General features: G+C 35.9%; 1 protein-coding gene across 1 annotated transcript in view; it reads right to left on the reverse strand.

The window, feature by feature from the left end:
• The window catches only part of CCDC7 (coiled-coil domain containing 7), a 431,686-nt gene that overhangs the window by 185,817 nt on the left and 222,022 nt on the right, over nucleotides 1–23,847 (reverse strand). Inside the window, exon 24 of the mRNA XM_082742485.1 lies at nucleotides 13,020–13,133. Coding sequence (XP_082598611.1) covers nucleotides 13,020–13,133 — 114 coding nt within the window. The remainder of the gene's footprint in view (nucleotides 1–13,019; nucleotides 13,134–23,847) is intronic.

The raw sequence follows: 23,847 nt of genomic DNA on the forward strand, positions 1-23,847 counted from the left end.
GTAAGAAAAACAGTTTTACCATATCCATGTCACTCTTCCACAAAACTATCACAGCTCAGCACTGATAAAGACACCTTCATTCACAATCTCTCTCATGGGGGAAAGAGAGAAGGAAGCAAGTACCAGGCTTCCAAAGCCTTTCAGGATGATGCCTGAGGGCCCATTCTATCTCACCTTTCCTAGAACACAGAAAAATTAGCATGGTTGGATTGCTTGTAGACAACTAGAAGATCAAGCTCTCAAAGAAAAAGACCTAACTTTATACCTCAAAAAACTGGAAAGAGAAGAACAAATTAAGATAAAAGTTATCAGAAAGAAAGAAATAATAAAGGTTATGGCAGAAATAAGGAAGTAAAAATAGAAATATAACAGAAAAAATCAACTAAATTAAGATTTGGATTTTTGAAAACATAAAATTGACCATCAATAGCCTGGCTAATAAAAAATAAAAAACTCAAGTAAAATCACTAACAAAAGAGGATATATTACTTCTGATGTCACAGAAATTTTAAAGAAAATCATAATGGAATATTATGAACAATTAAATATCAGCAAATTGGGCAGCCTGGAAGAAGTGGGTAAATTCCTAGCAATGTACAAAATACCAAGGCTGAATCAAGAAATAGCTTGAATTGTTAACAAGGTAGTTAAAAACAATCAAAAGTCATCCAACAAAGAAAAGTTCAGGTGAATTCATAGATGAATTCTACCAAACACTTAAAGAAAAATCAGTAACAATCCTTAAACACACACAGAGTAAGAGAGAAGGTGTGTGTGTTTATGCATATGTTTATACATGTGTGTACACACCTATGGGGCAGTTCTATTTTAAATAATTTGCGCTGATATAACAATACATCATGGGATGGATAGCTTGTAAACAACATACATTTATTTCTCACAGTTCAGGAGGCTGGGAAGTCCAAGAACAAAGATGCAGCAAGGTCACATTCTGGTGAGGGCCCCATTTCTGACTCTAAGCTGGCACCTTCTCACTGTGTCACATGACAGAAGGGATGAGAGATCTTTGTGGGTCATTCTTATAAGAAGGAATACTATTCTCAATCATAAGCACTTCACCCTCATGACCTAAGTACTTCCCAAAGCCCTCACTCCTAATACCATCACATAGGTTGTTAGGTTATTATGATTTCTTCTTAGAAAATATGGGGAAACACAATTATTCACTGATAGAAAATTCTGAAATCTCTTTTTATAAGGCAAGCATTAACCTGATACCAAACCCAAGGACTCCATAAGAAAAGAAAACAATGGGCCAATATCCCTGATGAACATAGATGCAAAAATCCTTAACAAACTACTAGAAAAGAGAATTCAGTGGCTCATCAGAAGATCATACATCATGACCAAATGATGATTATTTTAGGGAGGTAAGGATAGTTCAAAATATGCAAATCAATCATTATGATATATAACATTACAAAGGATAAAAACCACATAATCATCTCAACAGATGTAGAAAAGGCATTTGACAAAATTCAACACTTTTTCATGATATAAAACTCATGTGAATTTTATATCATCATTGAACTACATCAAAAACTAATGATGTCCCATATGGTGTCTAATTGAACATAATAAAAAATATAAATTAAATGAATAAATAAACAAATAAACTCACCTCAACACAATAAAGGTCATACATGAAAGCCCACAGCTAACATAATACTGAATTGTGAAAAGTTGAAAGCTTTTCCTTTAAGACCAGGAATAAGAAAAGGATACCCCCTTTCCCCACTTTTATACAACACCATACTGGAAGTCTTAGTCAAAACAATTAAGTAGGAAAAAATACACAAAGCACCAAATTGGAAAGGAGTAAGTAAAACTGTTTCTATTTACATGTTATTATATATAGAAAACACTAAAGTCTCCACAAAAAACAAAAACCTGTTAAATAAGTTCAGTAAAGAATCAAGATACAAAAGCAATATACAGAATTCAGTTGCATTTCTATACATTAATAGTAGAGTAGGGATTAATTTCCAAAATATATTGGGATCCAGAAGAAGAAGAAAGAGAGGGGCAAAAGGTATATTGGAGCAAATAATAGCAGAGAACTTCCATAATTTGGGGAAGGAAATAAGCACCAAAATCCAGGAGGCACAGAGAAACCCCCTCAAAATCAATAAAAATAGGCTAATACCCTGTAACCTAGTAGTAAAAATTACAAGTCTCACAGACAAAGAGAAAATCCTGAAAGCACCTCAGGACAAGAGATCTGCAACCAATGGTAGAAGTATTAGATTGGCAGCAGACCTATCCAGAGAGACCCAGCAGGCCAGAAAGGACTGGCAGGATATATTCAGAGCACTAAATGAGAAAAATATGCAGCCAAGAATACTATATCCAGCTAGGCTGTCATTGATATCTCTCTCAAGGAGAGATAAGAAGCTTCCAGGACAAACAAAAGGTATTCAAATTGGCAAAGAAGTCAAACTCTCTCTCTCCACAGATGACATGATACTTTATAAGGAAAACCCAAAAGACTCCACTCCCAAACTACTAGAACTCATAGAGCAATTCAGTAATGTGGCAGGATACAAAATTGATGTACAGAAAACAGTTGCTTTCTTATACACTAATAATGAAAATATAGAAACGGAAATTAGAGAATCAATGCCATTTACAATAGCACCAAGAACTATAAGATACCTATGAATAAACCTAAGAGGTAAAGGATCTGTACTCAAGGACCTACAGAACACTCATGAAAGAAATTGAAGCAGACACAAAAAGATGGAAGACCATTCCATGCTCATGGATTGGAAGAATAAACATTATGAAAATGTCTATACTGCCTAGAGCAATCTATATTTCAATGCCATCCTGATCAATATTCTACTGGCATTTTTCAGAGAGCTGGAACAAGACAAACAAAACTAAAAGAATTTGCAAACATCAAAGCAGCCCTACAGGAAATATTGAAAGGGGTCCTCTAAGCAGAGAGCCTTAAAGTAACAAACCAGAAAGGAACAGAGACATTAGACAGTAACAGTCACCTTACAAGCAATACTATGGCACCAAATTCAGATCTTTCAATAGTTACCCTGCATGTAAGTGGGCTAAATGTCCGAATCAAAAGACACAGGGTATCATAATGCATTAAAAAAAACACAAGACCCACTGATACACTATTTCCAAGAAACTCATTTTAGACTCAAAAACACCTCCAGATTTAAAGTGAGGGGGTGGAAAACAAGTTGCCATGCCAATGAACATCAAAAGAAAGCTGCAGTGGCAATCCTTATACAAGACAATTAGATTTTAAGCCAAAGATTATAAGAAAAGATGAGGAAAGACACTATACCATACTTAAAGGGCCTGTCCAACAAGAAGATCTAACAATTTAAAATATCAATGTCTCTAAAATGGCAGCAGTAAATTATATAAAACAATCAATAACCATATCAAAGACACATCAATAATAACACAATAATAGTAGGGGACTTTAACACCTCCCTCACTGAAAGGGACAGATCATCGAAGTAAAAGATCAACAAGGAAACAAAATCCTTAAATGACACACTGGAACAGATGGACATCATAGATATATTTAGAACATTCCATCCCAAAACAATAGAAAACACATTCTTCTCTAGTGCACATGTAACATTCTCCAGAATAGATCACATCCTGGGTCACAAATCAAATCTCAGCTAGTACCAAAAGACTAGTAACATTCCCTGCATGTTTCAGACCACAATGTGTTGAAACTAGAACTCAACCACAAGGAAAAGTTTGAAAGAACTCAAATACACCATGGAGGCTAAAGACCAACCTACTACTAAAGAATAAATGGATCAATCAGGAAATTAAAAAAGAATTTAAAAAATTCATGGACACAAATGAAAATGAAAACACACTGTTCAAAATCTTTGGGTCTCAGCAAAGGTGGTCCTGAGAGGGAAGTATATAGTAATACAAGCCTTTCTCAAGAAACAAGAAAGGTCTCAAGTACACAACCTAACCCTATACTTAAAGGAGTTGGAGAAAAAACAGCAAAGAAAGCCTAAACCCAGCAGGAGAAGAAAAATAATAATGATCAGAGCAGAAATCAATGAAATAGAAACCAAAAGAACAGTAGAATAGACAACAAAACTATGAGCTGATTCTTTGAAAGAATTAATAAGACTGACAAACCCCTAGCCACTCTTATCTAAAATAAAAGAGAAAGGACCCAAAATAAGAAAATCATGAATGAAAGAGGAGAGATCACAACCAACACACACACACACACACACACACACACACACACACACAAAATACAAGTAGAAGAACATATTATGAGCAACTATATATCAGCAAATTTGACAATCTGGAAGAAATGGATGCATAAAGTATAAACTACCAAAACTGAAACAGGAAGAAACAGAAAACCTGAATAGACCCATAACCAGTAAGGAGATTGAAGCACTCATTAAAACTCTCCCAACAAACAAGAGCCCACAGCCAGATGGCTTCCCAGGGGAATTCTACCAAATATTTAAAGAAGAATAGATACCTATTCTCCTGAAACTGTTCCAAAAATAGAAATGGAAGAAGAACTTCAAACTCATTTTATGAGGCCAGCATGACCTTGATCCCAAAACTAGATGAAGACCCCATCAAAAAGGAGAATTACAGACCAATATCCTTGATGAACATGGATGCAGAAATTCTCACCAAAATACCAGCCAATAGGATCCAACAGTACATTAAAAGGATTATTCACCACAACCAAGTGGGATTTATTCCCGGGCTGCAAGGTTGGTTCAACGTCTGCAAATCAATCAATGTGATACTATACAGTAATAAAAGAAAGAGCAAGAAACATATGATACTCTCAATAGATAGCGAAAAAGCATTTAAAAAAGTACAGTATCCTCTCTTGATCAAAACTCTTCACAGTGTAGGGATAGAAGGTCCATACCTCAATATCATAAAAGCCATCTGTGAAAAACCCACAGCAAATATCATGTTCAATAGGGAAAAACTGAGAGCTTTTCCCCCAAGGTCAGGAACACAGCAGAACTGTCCACTATCACCATTGTTATTCAACATAGTAGTAGAAGTCCTAGCCTCAGCAATCAGACAACAAAAAGAAATAGGCAAAGAAGCTGTCAAACTCTACTCTTTGCAGATGATATGATACTTTATGTGGAAAACCCAAAAGACTCCACTCCAAAACTGCTAGAACTCATACAGGAGTTCAGTAAAGTATTGGGATATAAAATCAATGCACAGAAATCAGCTGCATTTCTATACACCAACAAGACAGAAGAAAGAGAAATTAAGGAGTTGATCCCCTTTATAACTGTACCCAAAACCACAAGACACCTAGGAATAAGTCTAACCAAAGAGGCAAAGAATCTATACTCAGAAAACTATATAGTACTCATGAAAGAAATTGAGGAAGACACAAAGAAATGGAAAAACATCCCATGCTCATGGATTGGAAGAATAAATATTGTGAAAATGTCTAAACTACCTAAAGCAATCTATGCATTTAATGCAATCCCTATCAAAATACCATCAACTTTTTACAAAGAAATGGAACTAATAATCCTAAAATTTACATGGAACCAGAAAAGACCCCAAATAGCCAGAGGAATGTTGAAAAACTAATGTTACTGGTATCACAATTCCAGAATTCAAGCACTATTACAAAGCTGTAATCATCAAGACAGCATGGAACTGGCACAAAAACAGACACATAGATCAATGGAACAAAATAGAGAGCCCAGAAATGGACCCTCAACTCTATGGTCAAATAATCTTCCACAAAGCAAGAATACTTCTCCAGTGGAAAAGGGACAGTCTCTTCAACAAATGATGTTGACAAAATTGGACAGCCACATGCCAAAGAATGAAACTGGACCATTTCATTACACCACACACACTCAAAATGAATGAAAGACCTCAATGTGAGACAGGAATCCATCAAAATCCTTGAAGAGAACACAGACATCAACCTCTTTTTTTTTTTTTTAAGATTTTATTTATTTGACAGACAAAGATCACAAGTAGGCACAGAGGCAGGCAGAGTCAGAGAGAGGGGAAAGCAGGCTCCCTGCTGAGCAGAGAGCCTGACGTGGAGCTCTATCCCAGGACCCTGAGATCATGACCTAAGCTGAAGGCAGAGGCTTAACCCACTGAGACACCCAGGTGCCCCAATATCAACCTCTTTCATGTTGGCCACAGCAACTTCTTCCTAGACACATTGCCAAAAGCAAGGGAAGCAAGGGTAAAAATGAACTCTTGGGACTTCCTCAAGATCAAAAGCTTTTGAACAGCAAAGGAAACAGTCAACAAAACCAAATGACAACTGAAAGAATGGGAGAAGATATTTGCAAATGACATATTGGATACAGGGCTAGTATCCAAAATCTACAAAGAACTTATCAAACTCAACACCCAAAGAACAAATAGTCTAATAAAAAAGTGGGCAGAAGACATGAACAGACATTTCTGCAAGGAAGACATCCAAATGGCCAACAGACACATGAAGAAGTGCTCCACATTGCTTGGCATCAGGGAAATATCAAGCAAAAGCACAGTGAGATACCACCTCACACCAGTCAGAATGGCTAAAATTAACTAGTCAATAAATGACAGATGTTGGCAAGGATGCAGAGAAAGGGGAACCCTCCTACACTGTTGGTGGGAATGCAAGCCGGTTTAGCCACTCTGGAAAACAATATGGAGGTTTCTCAGAAAGCTGAAAACAAAGCTACCCTATGACCCATCAATTGCACTACTAAGTATTTACCTTAAAGATACAAATGTAGTGATCCGAAGGGGCACAAGTACACCAATGTTTATAGCAGCAATGCCACAATAGCCAAACTATAGAAAGATAGATATCTATAGATATATCAATATATAAAATTGAATACTATGCAGCCATAAAAAAACCAAAATCCTGCCACCATTTGCAATGACTTGGATGTAATTAGAGGGTAGTATGCCAACTGAAATAACTCAATCATAGAAAGAAAATTATTCTATGATCTCACTGGTATGAGGAATTTAAGAAACAAGACAGAGGATCATAAGGAAAGGAAGGGAAAAATGAAACAAGATGAAACCAAAGAAAGAGACAAACCATAAGGGACTCTTAATCTCAGAAACAAACTGAGGGTTGCTGGAGCGGAGAGGAGTGGAAGGGATGGGGTAACTCAGTGATAGACACAGGAGAGGGTATGTGCTTTGGTGAGTGCTGTGAATTATGTAAGACTGATGAATCACAGACCTATACCCTTGAAATAAATAATACATTATATGTTAACAAAAAGAAAAACCCTAAAGTGGTATCATCTCACATGTATTACAATGGTCATTATCAAAAAAACAAGAAATAAATGTTGGTAAGGATGTAGATGAAAGAGAATACTGTCATACTGGTAGTTGGTACAACTACCCAGGAAAATAGTACAGAGGTTCAGCAAAAAATAGAGCTAGTATACATTCCAACAATTCCACTTCTGAGTATTTTTCCAAAGGAAAGAAAACAGTAACTCAAAAAGATATCTGAATTCCCTTGTTCACTGTAGCATTATTTACAATAGCCAAGGCACAGAAATAATCTGAAAGACCATCAATAGATGAATGGTTTAAAAAATGTGACACACACACACACACACACAAGTATTATGCAGATAAAAAGAAGAAAATCCTGCCATTTGGGACAACATGGATGCAATGAGGGCATTTTGAAGTAAGTCAGAGAAAAAAAGACAAATACTGTATGCTTTTGTTTTACTGTATGAAGTAAAACAAACAAAAAATGCTCATAGGTAGAACAGATGGGTGATTGCCTAAACAAGAAGTAGACTAAGAAGGTGAAGATGGACAAAAGCTACACATTTCCAGGTATAAAATAATTATGTCCTGGTAATATAATGTATGACATGTGATTATAGTTAATATTATTGTAATATATTTGAAAGTTTCTAAGACAATAGATCTTAAAAGTTCTCAACATAAGAAAAGGATGTATGAGTGGTGATGGATGTTAACTATACATACTGTGGTAATCGTTTCACAATATACAATGTGGAGATTTGGGGCACTGACCCACACACAGTCAAAAATCCATGTATAACTTTTGACTACCCAAAACTGAACTGCTAACACCTTTATTGTTTACTGTAAGCCTTACTGATAACTAATACTACTGATTAACACATATCTTGTATGTTATATATACTTTCTACTGTACCCTTATAATAAAAAATTAATATAATAAACTTATAATAATATATTCTAGGGAAAAATATTAAGAAAATCATAAGGTAGAGAAAATACATATATAGTACCATATTTATCTAAAAAGATTTGCATATTAAGTGAATCCTGCATGTACCTAGATCCTTGTGTTGTTCAAGAATCAATTGTATACATATACTGAATCATTATGCTGTATTCTTGAAACTAATACAATGTTATATGTCAGTTATATCTCAATTTTAAAAACCTAAATCATAAAGGATAATAACGGAAATTAAACCAAAACTAAATTTAAGGAAATGAACCTACTGAAGTAAGAAAATACCAATGCAAGTAAATCAAGAAAGTATTTGAAACATATACTTTCTCTTGGAAAAGAGGGTGGAGGGTGAACTGTAAACAAATCACAAAACTTTTTAGTAGGTTTGTTTTTCTAGCATTTTTTTCTAGTGCTCTGAATTCTGAAACAATTTAAGTATTAAAAGAGCAAATGAGTAAATGTTTTGATGTTTAGACTGATTCACACTTCAGAAGGCAGACTGTACACACATGAAATAGAAGGAAAGAATAAGTCCTGAAGGGATAGATTGGAATTGAAAATCTCTGTGAGAATCATGATTTCTAAAAACATCTATGAATATTCATATACATGTATATGTTCACATGTATATAAGCATATGTGAGTATGGCCATATATATATTAATTATACATGCATGTATGTTCATATGTATATGTGTTTACACTGAAGTTCTTTCAACAGGCCAAAATCCTGTGTGTGATCTTTTAGGCCCATCTTAAACAACTACAAAGACCACATCTAGCAGTTGTCATGAGGGATTCTTCGGATTCCACACTATACTTGAAGCATAGCCCCTGAACAGCAGATATTGGAGGTAGTTGCAGTCATAGACTAAGGCCTATACAGAGCTGGAAATACCTACATTCTTAGTCCAGGTGCCTCAAATTTGAGGAATTCTTACACATGGAGGATTCAGCTAAGATATTGTAATGTTCATATGCTTCTACACATTTCACCCTTTCATTACCATTTCATTGTAGATATTTTTATTAGTTTTGATAGTTTTCACCACTTTTACACTTCTAGCACTCCCATCACTAACTCACCTTAACATCCAAGTCTATACAACAGGAAGAGCCTTTTGTTTAAGGCTTCTTTGATAGTGAGACGATCTTTCCTCAAATTACAACCCTGTCAGCACTGATATTCTGACCCTCAACCAATGTTGTTGTATGGGACAAAGTGGAAAGTTGATGTAGCTGGAAACCTTTCTTTCTAATACAATTACAGTAAAAGAATAAATGCTTAATCTTACTTTCAGTTTAGCTTGCTGTATTCATTGAACAACTCCCTTACAAATTAGTGCTACAAGCAATATGGTCACATCCATTTCTGGAAGGAACATTTGTGAACCCTCAGGGTTCTCTAAAGGAATACCACTGTGTCATGTTCAAGAATCAGAGTGTCTCACAGAGCTCATGAAAATTCAGGACAATGTGTCTCAGGATGTGCTAGCAGACTCTGTACCATGCTTTAAGAGAATGCTGTTTATAAATAGCATGGAGGACATGGGGAGATAGAGAGGAGAAGGGAGTTGGGGGAAACTGGAAGGGGAGGTGAACCATGAGAGACTATGGACTCTGAAAAACAATCTGAGGGTTTTGAAGGGGTGGAGGGTGGGAGGTCAGGGTACCAGGTGGTGGGTATTATAGAGGGCACAGATTGCATGGAGCACTGGGTGTGGTGCAAAAATAATGAATACTGTTATGCTGAAAATAAAAAATAAATTTTAAAAAATGCTGTTTTATTATATACAGGTTTTTAATTTCTGAGAGGGAACAGTAGTTTTTCTTTTTAGTTCCTGTTTTGCTGATTAAGATGCCCAGTGAGTAGGTCAAACTAAACATCCAACAGAGGGGTTTTGAGAAAGCTGGAGAAGCAATACCTTGACCACTACTTAATAGTTTCAACAGCTATGGAATCAAGCGTTGTTGAGGATCCTATGCACTGAGTTACACCCTATGATTATTACTAATGTTCTGAGAACTGATGGTCAGCCCATGATACAGTGATTTACTGAGACTCAGTATTTAATAAAAGAATGTCTAGTCCTGAGGATCACTTTGTCCACTGACCTGAAGCGAATTTTGAGAGCTGGATAGTTCATGTTTAAAGAAGTATTCTTTTGAAAGAAGTAACCGTGAAAGAAGTAACCATAATCTTACTGGTTTGTTAATATAAAATTCCTTCCTCAGAGAGTTTTGACAATGGCTGTATTGCACAAGGAGCCAGAAAAGGGTGTGAAGAAACACAAGTATTCAAAAATCTCTCCTTCCTCAGCTGTGTATTGTTTTGGATTCAACATATGGCTTTTCCTTGCCCTTGTAAAACATCCTTGTCCCATGTTTTAACTATCCGTGAAGAGGTTATAGTGACTCTGTGAACCATGTGGTGGTACCTAAAATATACAATAAAGGACTGAGGATAGTAGATGATGAGATTATTTTTTTACCAGACTCAAAATTGTGGATTCATTTGTCCCACTATTCCTGGACATCAAACTCAACTAAACATCCTTCTAATGTCAGGGCAATTAGTCTAGGACATTATCTGGATCTTAAACGGAAAATTTCTTGACAGGTAATAGTGGATACTGCCAAGACAGCAATGACTGACCATAAGAGAGACTGATATAAAAATGGTATTCTACCCCTGGGGATAAAAATATATGTTTATAAAAAATAACAAAATAATAATAATAAAGCAAGTGGTCCTTAAAAAAAAATGGTATTCTAGTAAACACTCCTGGACCATCTTTGCAAAAATCTTGAAGAGATCAAAGTGTATGTTTACCCAAAAGCAGGCATAGACTCAAAGAAGTAGACTGATGGTCTATTTATCAAGAACCTTATAGCCAAGTAGTGGGAGAAGAGAAGATCAACAGATCCACTACCTATGTTAATGAAGCCTTTGACTAATACAAGTGCTATGTTTCTGATTCTCCCAGTGATCCTTGCCATGAATCAGAATGCTCCACCAGCTATTGCCAAGACCTTATGGCTTTCAAAAATGCATAAGACTATGGGTTTTTCTAGCCCTCATGTACCCAGGGAGATGAGAAAACTTTGGCTAATATCGGAGTTCAATGGAGATGTACATAATTACATTTCTGGGCCTTTGAGATACTGGTACATAGATGACAGTGATCTCCACTGTTGTGATCTCCACAACCCCTAACACCAAGATGAGGGGGAAACTGTTAATGCTTATTGGTTTGAAGTCCAAAGCCATCACTTATAGGAAACTTACCCAGACTCCACAATGGTATGCCCACCCATGCCACCTCAAAACTCCACTCTCACTAATATGTGTATTATTACTACATATATTACGACTACATGTATTATTAACCTGTGCTTGTATCTACCCTAAACCTTAATAGAAACTGACACTTTAGCAACACACGTGGAAGACTGAAAACTACCCAACTATCAGCATCTAGCACTTTGTTTCTCAAAAAGTTCATGAGGAGAAAAATAAATAAGTGCTTTATTTATGAGCTTAATGAAGCAAAAAATGCTCCCTGAAACTAGTTCTCCATTAAATAACTTAACACACCTGGGTGTATGCCCTTGTGTGCATAGTGACTCTGATGATTATAGGTAACTCAGTGATGGAGTACTGAGGCACTAGTTTAGCCAATATTATGACTGTACGGAAGTTACTGTCCACAGTGAAGGAATCTGGTATTCTGTATTAGGTAATATAAATACCCTATGAAGAAACTTTGTCCACATGGATGATCAGGATAAGTTTGGCATATGTGGATTGAATTTCAATCCACCATTAATATCCTTTCACAAGACTCCACAAATTCTCCAAATATCTGTGTCAATATATAGGTATGACCTAGAAGTGTTGAAAACCAAGAGGGAGGGCGCATTAGTCTTCCACTCTATTGACAGCATCACCCAAGTGAGTCCAGACAAAGGCACAACGCAACAAGGACCAGACATCCTATTGATCCACATGTGGCAACATGGCTAGACCATTACAACAAACAAACAACAGTTACCCAGTACTTAAATGAATTCCTGGGCATAACGTGTGTGTAAGGGGCACAATGTCTCATTCCAAAGAACAAGACTACCAAGCTTTGTTTTGGCTCATTCTGCTTCAACAAATGAAAATGAGGCAACCTACTGTGGGAATATTTGGCTATTTGCACTGCACTCTCATATTCCACATGTGGGGTTCTTGATGACATCCATTAGGCTACTTTAAATGTCACTCCTTTTAATGGGGCCACAACCAAAAGGTTGTATTTAAGACCCTTCAACAGGACTCTCAGGCTACACTACCTCCAGGTCCCTGTGATCATTTGCTATTTGACTTACATTTCTCAGTAACATGTCTGTTCACCAATTAGAGCTGTGGTAGAAGGCCTCAGCCACAGATCAGAAATATCTACAAGAGCTTACTGTAAGGCATGCATCCTTTGCCAGAAAATTATTGACCCATAACTGGGCCTTGGTGTCTGAGTGTAAAATAATATTACAACTAGAAATACCAATGAAAGTTATGAATAATTTGATTTCTGTTCTCTAACTATCAGAGGGTATTAACAATTAAGGTCAAAGGAAATATAGATTTCCATAAAATATAACCTCAAATACATATTCACATACTAAAGAAAAAAAATCTTTAATTAAAATAATTTAATCTTAATTAAAATAATTTAAAGCTTTCTATAATTATCATACTCACCAATGTTTCCTTCCCCTTTGGTTGTTCTTTGTTTCTTTACTTGCATTTGTGTTTTTGATATTGAATCTTGGTTTCCATCAAGCAGAAGATTTCTACCTGGTACTTCATCCTGAGCTACATAAAGAGAAACAGTTAGTTGAATAAATAGAGAAACAGACCTGCTGTGAAACCCTTAATTTTCAAGTTTGTAACAAGTATCCAGCAGAATTTATCTTCATTTATATAAATTACCATAATGTCAGTTCTGATATGAAAATAGAAGTGTTTTAATATGGATGTGTTAAAACTCTTATAACTTCATTAATAATCCTTGGCATCTAATATGATGTTATTCTCCATTTTTCTGGAATTTTTATAATTAAATTTAAAACTCAATCACAGGATAAGACATTAGCAAGATGGAGGACTAGTAAGCTCCAGGCCCTCATTCCCCCAAAGAAACACTGAGTTAACAACAGTTACAAACCAAATCAGTTTTATGAGAACTCTAAAAACCAGTTGAGACTGCATCACCAAAGTACCTTACTTACCAAGAAGAACTACACCAAAAAGTGAAGAAAAGATCATAGTATTTTGCCCATCTTGGCTGTACCACTTCCCTGGTGTGGTGTGCCACAATCACAGGGAAACTCCCCAATTTCCAGATCCTCCCTTGAGATGAAAAGAAAAAAGTGGAACTTTCATCTTTCTGGAAAATCTCAGAGCTGCTCAATGTCCACAATAGCCAAACTATGGAAATAACCTAGATGTCCATCAACAAATGAGCAGATAAAGATGTGGTATACATACACAATGGAATAATATGTAGCCATCAAAAACTGAAATCTTGCCATTTGCAAAAATGTGGATGGAACTAGAAGGTATTATGCTAAGCAAAATAGGTCAATTGGAGAAAGGATTATCATATGATCACTCTGATGTGAGGAATTTGAGAGGCAGGGCAAGAGGTTGTGGGAGGCAGGGAAAGAAAAAATGAAACAATTAAGGCCAGGGAGGAAGACAAGCCATAAGAGACTCTTAATCTCAGGAAACACACTGAGGGTTGCTGGGAGTGGGGGGAGGGATAGGGTGCTATAGTGGGGAGGGTATGCGCTATATAGTGAGTGCTGTGAACTGTGTAAGACTGATGATTCATAGACCTGTACCCCTGAAGCAAATAATACATGTTAATTTTAAAAAAAGTCTGGGAGCTGCCTAAGTGATTGGTTTCTACTTTGCCTGACTTGCTACACTGAAAGAAATAGCTACACAGATGTATATCAGGTTGGAAGCTGCTGAAAACAAAGTTGAATACCATAGCATATTAGAGCTACAAGGAGTATGCAATTCTACAAATGATGGGGGTAACAAGGGGTTACAGGCAGAAAAATAGTATAGCAATCAAAAACAAAAGCTCCTGGGAAGAAATAAGGGAGAGCCTATAAAAGAAAATAGGAGAGTTAAAAGCCACCATATAAACTAGAACATAAGAGTATACACAAGAAGAGAAAACACACATTCCCCAGAAATGGTTTGAGAAGTCTTAGAACCTCTGTGCCAGGCTGATTTCTCAAGTCATTCCCTTGCACAAAGCCAGTTTGTAAATATTGAGAGGTGGCTGTACTTTCAAATTCCTAAATCTCTATAAAAGATGACAAGCCATATCAAAATAACCCAACATACAAACAAAACCAAGAAAACATGTCCTAATGAAATCATGAAAATGATGCTTGAACAAAATTTAAATGGCACCATTATTAACAACAGCCAAATTATAGAAATAGCCCATGTGTCCATCTATTGATAAATCAGTAAAGAAGTGAATAGGCATGCGCGTGCACACACACACACATACATACATACACACAATAAAATAGTATTCAGCCATAAAAAATAATGAAATCTTGCCATTGGAAATGATGTGGATGGAGCTGGAGTGTATTATTCTAAGTGAAATAAATTAGAGAAAGACAAATATCATATGATTCCAACTCAAATGTGGAATTTTAGAAACAAAGCAAATGAACATGGGATAGGATAGGAAACCAAAAAAACAGAGTCTTAATTATAGAGAACAAACTGATGGTAACCAGAGGGGCGATAGGCAGGGGAAAGATGGGTTAACAAGATGATGGGATTAAGGAGTACACTAATTGTGATGAGCACTAAGTGTTATAAGTAAGTGTTGAATCACCAGATTCTACACTTAAAACTAATATTATGCTGCATCTTAACTAATTGGAATTTAAATAAAAACTTGGAAAAAAATATAAACAAATATATAGAAACAATTAAAAACAAATTCTGGAGCTGAGCAATACAATAAGTGAATTTAAAGTTTCACTAAAGGGGTTCAACAGCGGATTTTTGCAGGAAGAAAAAAGAATAGCAACCTGGAAGACAGGCCATTTGAAATTACAGAGGAGCAAAAACAAAAAAGAAAAGTGAGGAAACCATAAGGACCAATAAGACACTATTAAGTGGACCAAGATACACATTATGGAAATCCCGGAAGGGAAAAGAAAAAGTAGAGACTTTATCTGAAGAAATAATGACCAAAAACTCCCAAATTTGAAAGAAGAAATGGTTGTACAAATTCAACAAGTTAAATGAACTCCAATAAGGAAAATCCTAAAAAGACCAACATTGAAACACATTACAGTTAAACTGTTAAGACAAACATAAAGAGAGAACCTTAAAAGCTGAAAAAGTAAAGCACTTGTCACATACAAGGAAGCCTCTATAACTTTGATAGTGGATTTATCAGCAGGAACCTTGCAGGACAAAAGAGAGTGAGATGACATATTCAAAGTGCAAAGAAAAAACTTCAACCAAGCATACTGCATTTGGCAAAACTATTCTTCAAAAATTAAGGGAAAATTAAAACTTTCCCCTCCAAAAAAATTAAGACTTTTCCAGATAAACAAAAGGTGAGGAAGTTCATACCACTAGACCTATCCAAACAGGAATGCTAAAAGAAGTCTTTCAAGTTGAGATTAAAGGACATTAATGGCATCACAAAGTTATATGATGATATGGTTTTTGATTATGATAAATGTATGGACAATGTAGAAACACATATTATTGAAATTTTGATGCGTAACTTCACTTTTAATTCCTACATAGAATTTAGAGAAAAATATAAAAATAACTATAAATCTATGTTATTAGGCACACAATACATAAAGATAGAACTTGTGATATCATTAAGTAAAGTGTGGGGAAGAACATTAAAGGAGAACAGTTCTGTGACTGAATGACTGTGACTGAACTTTAAGTTCAATGTAATCCCCATTGTAACCACAACAAAAACATTTATAGAATATATATGTTAGGTAACGAATGTTTGTATCCTCTAAAATTTACTGTTGAAGCCCTAACCCCAATGTGATGGTTGAAAATAGAGCTTAGGAAACTAATTAAAGTTAAGTGATATCTCAGGGGGAAGGCTAATTCTAACAGAATTAGCATTTTAGTAAGAAGAGACACCAGAGAATGTGCCCATGTGCACACTTGCAGAGACCATCTCTCTTTCCAAGTGCACACAAAGAAAAGGTTATACGAGTACACAGAAAATGGTAGATACTTTTAAGCCAAGAAATGTATCTTACCAGCACCTTGATCTTGGACTTCATTCACGAAATAAAAGAATGTAAAAAATAAATTGCTTGTTTAGTGGACTTGTCTATGGTATTTAGTTATGTCAGCATGAGTGGACTAATATAGTACACAAAAGGAAATGAAAAGGAAAGCAAAGCACATCACTATAAAAAACACAAGTCAAAGACAAAGGAAAACAGTAAGGAATGAGAAGCAAAAAAGGCATGATACAAAAAAAAAGAAAAATGACAATAATAAGTCCTTCCCTATCCAATTGTATGCTATCTAACTGGGTAACTTAAATCAAAAAAATTTTAGAAAAACACAATCTACCAATGTAAATAGGGTGAACTCCCAAATCAAAAGATTGCAATAGATTAATGTATCACAAAAACAAATAAAATAACAACAACAAATGTCTGTTCATGTCCTCTGCCCATTTCTTGATTGGATTATTTGTTCTTTGGGTGTTGAGTTTGCTAAGTTCTTTATAGATTCTGGACACTAGTCCTTTATCTGATATGTCGTTTGCAAATATCTTCTCCCATTCTGTCAGTTGTCTTTTGATTTTGTTAACTGTTTCCTTTGCTGTGCAAAAGCTTTTGATCTTGATGAAATCCCAATAGTTCATTTTTTCCCTTGCTTCCCTTGCCTTTTGCGTTGTTCCTAGGAAGATGTTGCTGCGGCAGAGGTCGAAGAGGTTGCTGCCTGTGTTCTCCTCAAGGATTTTGATGGATTCCTTTTGCACATTGAGGAAGTGGTGATGCAACATGGAGGCTTAAGTGGGTAGGAGAAGAATAAATGAAACAAGATGGGATTGGGAGGGAGACAAACCATAAGTGACTCTTAATCTCACAAAACAAACTGAGGGTTGCTGGGGGGAGGGGGTTTGGGAGAAGGGGGTGGGATTATGGACATTGGGGAGGGTATGTGCTTTGGTGAGTGCTGTGAAGTGTGTAAACCTGGTGATTCACAGACCTGTACCCCTGGGGATAAAAATATATGTTTATAAAAAATAAAAAGTTAACAAAAAAAAAAAATTTATCTGTAAGAATTTAGCAAAATAAAAAAAAAAAATAACAACAACAAAGACCCACATATATGCTATCCAAAAGAGACTCGTGGTAAATATAAGGACATATATGGACTGAAAGTGAAAAGATGGAAACAAATATTCCATGTAAATGATAACCAAAAGAGAGCATGGGTGGCTAAATTATTAACAGGCAACAGAATTTTGTCAAAAACTCTTACAAAAAACAAAGTAAGACATCTTATAAAGATATGTTTGTTTGTTTGTTTGTTTGTTTGTTTGAGACAGAGCATGAGCAGGGGGAGAGGCAGAGAGAAAGGAAAGAATCTCAAGAAGACATCATGCCCAGCACAGAGACCCATGCTCTGAGATCACAACCTGAGCTGAAATCAAGAGTCAGATGTTTATCTGACTGACCCACGCAGGGACCCCAAAGCATCTTATAATAATAAAAACTCAATTTTCAGGGCACCTGGGTGGCTCAGAGGATTAAAGCCTCTGCCTTCAGCTAGGGTCATTATCGCAGGGTCCTGGGATCGAGGCCTGCATCGGGGTCTCTGCTCAGTGGGGAGCCTGCTTCTCTCTCTCTGTGCCTGCCTCTCTGCCTACTTGTGATCTCTGTCAAATAAATAAATAAAATCTTAAAAAAAAAAACTTAATTCTCCAAGAATATACAACAAATATAAATATATATGCACCAATTGCAGGGTCATAGGGAAGCTCTATTTTTAATTTCCTAATGAATCTCCACACTGTTCTCCAAAGAGGCTGCACCAACTTGCATTCCCACCAACAGTGGAAGAGGGTTCCCCTTTCTTCACATCCCCTCCAACACATGTTGATTCCTTTCTTGCTAATTTTGGCCATTCTAACTGGTGTAAGTTGATATCTCAATGTGGTTTTAATTTGAATCTCCCTGATGGCTAGTGATGATGAACATTTTTTCATGTGTCTGATAGCCATTTGTATGTCTTCATTGGAGAAGTGTCTGTTCATATCTTCTGCCTTTTTTTTTTTTTTTGGCAGGATCCCTGCTGAGCAGAGAGCCTGATGTGGGGCTTGATCCCAGGATCCTGAGATCATGATCTGAGCCAAAGGCAGAGGCTTTAACCCACTGAGCCACACAGGTGCCCCCTTCTGCCCATTTTTTTATATGATTGTCTGTTTTGTGTGTGTTGAGTCTGAGTTCATTATAGATCCTGGATATCAACCTTTTGTCTGTACTGTCATTTGCAAATATCTTCTCCCATTCCGTGGGTTGTCTCTTTGTTTTCTTGACTGTGCCCTTTCCTGTGCAGAAGCTTTTGATTTTGATGAAGTCCCAAAAGTTTATTTTCGCTTTTGTTTCCTTTGCCTTTGGAGACATATCTTGAAAGAAGTTGCTGTGGCTGATATTGAAGAGATTACTGCCGATGTTCTCCTCTAGGATTCTGATGGATTCCTGTCTCACATTGAGGTCTTTTATCCACTTTGAGTTTACCGTTGTGTATGGTGTAAGAGAATGGTCGAGTTTCATTCTTCTTCATATAGCTGCCCAGTTTTCCCAGCACCATTTATTGAAGAGACTGTCTTTTTTCCACTGTGTATTTTTTCCTGTTTTGTCAAAGATTATTTGACCATGGAGTTGATGGTTCATATCTGGGCTCTCTACTCTGTTCCACTGATCTATGTGTCTGTTTTTATGCCAGTATCATGCTGTCTTGGTGATCACAGCTTTGTAGTAAAGCTTGAAATCAGGTAACGTGATACCCCCAGTTTTATTTTTGTTTTTCAATATTTCCTTAGCGATTTGGGGTCTCTTCTGATTCCATACAAATTTTAGGATTATTTGCTCTAGCTCTTTGAAGAATACCGGTGGAATTTGGATCGTAATGGCATTAAAAGTATAGATTGCTCTAGGCAGTATAGACATTTTAACAGTGTTTATTCTAGAGCTTTCCTATGACCTTGCAATTGCACTACTGGGTATCTACCCCAAAGATACAGATGTCATGAAAAGAGGGCCATCTGTACCCCAATGTTTATAGCAGCAATGGCCACGGTTGCCAAACTGTGGAAAGAACCAAGACTCCCTTCAACGGACGAATGGATAAGGAAGATGTGGTCCATATACACTATGGAGTATTATGCCTCCATCAGAAAGAATGAATACCCAACTTTTGTAGCAACATGGATGGGACTGGAAGAGATTATGCTGAGTGAAATAAGTCAAGCAGAGAGAGTCAATTATCATAGGCTTCACTTATTTGTGGAGCATAACAAATAGCTGTGGGAGGTTGGGGTACCAGGTGGTGGGTATTATAGAGGGCACAGATTGCATGGAGCACTGGGTGTGGTGCAAAAATAATGAATACTGTTACGTTGAAAATAAATAAAAATTTTTAAAAAATAAAAATACAGTTTGCCAAGATATATATATATATATATATATATATATATATATATGCACCAAACATGAAACTTCTAAATATATGAAGCAAATACTAGCCAACTGCATAAAAAACAGTTAGATAATAAAACAAAAATTGTAGTAGACTTTAATATCCCACTTTCAACAAGGAAATCAGAGTACATGAACAACACTATAGACCAGTTGGACATTATACATATATGCAGAAAACATATAAAAAACATATAAAAATAACAGCAAAGTACACAATTTTCGCAAGGGCACATGGAACAAGGAATGTTCACCAGGACAGACCACATGTTGGCCACAAGGTAAAGTCTTAAAAAAATCTGAAAGACTGAAATCATACAAACCAACTTTTCTGATCACAATGAAAAGTTAAAAGTTAACAATGGCAGAAACACTGAGAAATCCACAAATATAATGGAAATTTAAAATAAATTCTCAAAAAACAGGGTCATAGCAGATATTGTAAGGAAAATTAGAAAATACCTTGAGATAAATGAAAATGAAAACACATCCAAAATGTATGCAATGTAGTGAAAGTCATTTCAAAAGGCAAATTTATAGCTGTAAACATTTACATTAAAAAGAAAGACCCCCCAAAAAAATATAGCTTCACACTTCAATGACATAGAAAAAGAAGAAAAAACTTATCCAAAGGTAGCAGAATAAAGGAAATAAGAAATATTAGAGCAGATATAATGGAATAGAAAATGGAAAACCAATAAAGAAAATCAATGAAACCAGGAACTGGTTGTTTGAAAAGACCAAAAAAAAAAAAAAAAAAATTGAAAAAAAAATCAATGCCACAGGAATAAAAAGGCTCATAAGAGAATATTACAAATGATTCCATGCCAACTAACTGGATTACGTAGAAGACCTGGGTAAATTCTTAGAAACACACACGTACCAATTGAATCATGAATAAACAGAAAATCTGAAAGAACAATAACTAGTAAAGAGTTTAAACCTGCAATCAAAAACCTCCCAACAAATAAAAGACCAGGACCAGTTAGCTGCACTAGAGAATTCTACCAAATATTAAAAGAACAATGCTTTTCAAATTCATCCAAATAATTGAATGAAAGACAATACTTCCAAAGTTATTAGGCCAGAATTCCCTGACATGAAAATCAGATAAATGTAATACATGAAAAGAAAACCACAGGGCACTATCCCTGATAGAGAAGAAATTCCTCCACAATATATTAACAAACAGAATTCAAGAACTTTTTGGAAGGATTAAACACAAGAGCCAAGTGGGATTTGTTTTTGGAATGCAAGGATGAGTCAATGTACGAAAATCAATTAATATGATATATCACCTTAACAACATTTTTAAAAATGACCATCTTGACTGATTCAGGAAAAGCATTTGAGGAAATTCAACATCTTTTCATGATTAGAAAAAAAATCTAAACTATCACTTAAAGGGAATATACCAATATAATAAAGACCATATATGCAAAGCACACAGCTAACCTCCTAACTAATGATGAAAGACCAAAAATTTTTCCTCTGAGATCAGAAACAAGGCAAAGATACACACTCTCCCTATTTCTATTCAACATAATATGGGAAGTTCTAACCACAGCACATGGGTAAGAAGTAAGTAAATAAACAAAATGAAATTTTATAAAGGAAGTAAAATTTTCTCTGTTCACAGATAACATGATCTTATACATACAAAACCCTAAAGAATCACATAAAATTTGTTAGAATTAATAACTGAATTCAGCAAAATTTCGGAATACAAAATCAATGTATGAAAATCAAGTACATTTCTATAAACTATTGATGTAAAATATTAAAAGGAAACAAATTACCAAAAAAACCAAGTCCATCAACAATAATAAAAACAAATAAATTTAACCAAGGAGTCAAAAGACACGTAAATTGCAAACTATAAAACATCACTGAAAAAAATTAAAGAAGACACAAATAAAGGGGAATACATCTTATGTTCATGTATTAGAAAAATTAATATTATTAAAACGTCAGTACTTCCCAAGGAAATCTACAGATTCAGTGTAATCACTATAAAAATCCACATGCATTTTTTGTAGAAATAGAAATTTAAAAATTCATCCTAAAATTCATACAAAATCTCAAGAAGTCCCACATAGCCAAATGATCTTTTAAAATAATAACTAAGTTAGATATATAACATTTAATAATGCATATAATAATTTTAAAACATATAACATAAAACATTTAATAATTTTAAAACATATTACAAATCAAAAATAGTTTGCTAGTGGCATCAAGACATGTAAGACTAATAGACTAGAGATAGGAAAATGGCAGCAGAGTAGGAGGACCCTAGGCTTATCTCATCTCATAAATACAACTAGATAACTATTGAATCATCTTAAATACCACAGAAATTAGCCTAAAGACTGACAGAACAAGCTCCACAACTAAAGACAGAGAAGAGCTACATCAAAGAAAGTGGAAAGCGCAGAGATGTGGTTTAAGGGAGAAATGATCGCTGGCAGCTTATGCTGAGGGTAGGGTGCCACAATTGCAGAGAAGTGTGAAAGAGAGAGAAATACACAGGGGAACAAACAAGAAGAAACTTTTCCCACATGGATTGACTTGGAAAACAAGAAGGGCTGAATTTCACAAGTTCTTGCAACCAGGGAGGCTCAAAGTCTGGAGTGTTAAAGGTCAGTGGGCTTGGCTGGGATAGAACCTACAGAACACAGTACCACCCTTAGGAGAGAAGGCAGGCAAAAAGCTCAAAGGCATAAAACATGGAAACACTGATATGATACATAGTAGGGAGATTATTTGCTCTTTCAGAGCTTGTCCCCAAGAAGCAACATTCTGTGGAAACAAAGGAGCTAACTTGTGCCATTTCTTCCCTCACCCTTCTGCAAAAACACAAAGATACTTGCAGGAAGCAACAAGTGCAGACACAGGCTACTTAACCTAACTACAATAAGCCCCACTCTGCCTTGCTCCAGTGTAACTGCCCCTCTCAGGCAAGCTTAACTTAGTCCCAGCATGGTGAGCCCCTCCCCTACAAAACAAAATAAACCCCAGCTTACAGTAGGTATCCCAACTAGAGAGCTTCACAAGGCCTTAGTTCCAGTGGAGGTGGTGACAGGTCTCATTTCATAAGCAGACCAGAGCATTCCTAGTTAGAAGTCACAGCCTTGAGGCTAGGGACTAAAACACTGCCCAGCAGGCAAGGAGGGCCTCTCCAGATGACTGGCCTGAAGGATAAGCATAACATCAACATACATGTAACACATGCTCTAAGTGCCAGGCTCTAGGCACTACATGATCTCTTCTTCATAAGGCCATTACTTTCAGGAGCAGGACACAACTCACTTTTCTAACACAAAAAATAAGGCAGAGACTTAGATAAAATGAGAAGACAGGAATTTATCCCAAATGAAAAAACAAGAGAAGGTCACAGCCAGAGATGCAGGAGAAACAGATAAAAGCAACATACATAATGGAGAATTTAAAGCAATGATCATTGAGTGCCTAGGTGGATCAGTCAGTTAAGCATCTGACTTCAGTTTAGTTCATGTTTTCAGAGTCCTGGGATTGAGTCCATACTGGGCTCCAAGCTCAGCTGGAAATCTATTTCTCATTCTCCATCTGTCTCTCCCTCAACACATATTGTGTGTGTGTGTGTGTGTGTGTGTGTGTGTCTCCAATAAATAAATATAATCTTTTAAAAAATAAAGCTATGATCATAAAGGGATGTACCTGGTTGGCTCAGTCAGAAAAGCAAGTCAGAAAATGCAAATCTTGATCTCACGGTTGAAATTTTGAGTCCTATGTTG

The sequence above is a fragment of the Mustela nivalis genome, assembly GCF_964662115.1.
Source record: "Mustela nivalis genome assembly, chromosome: 7".
NCBI lineage: Eukaryota > Metazoa > Chordata > Mammalia > Carnivora > Mustelidae > Mustela > Mustela nivalis.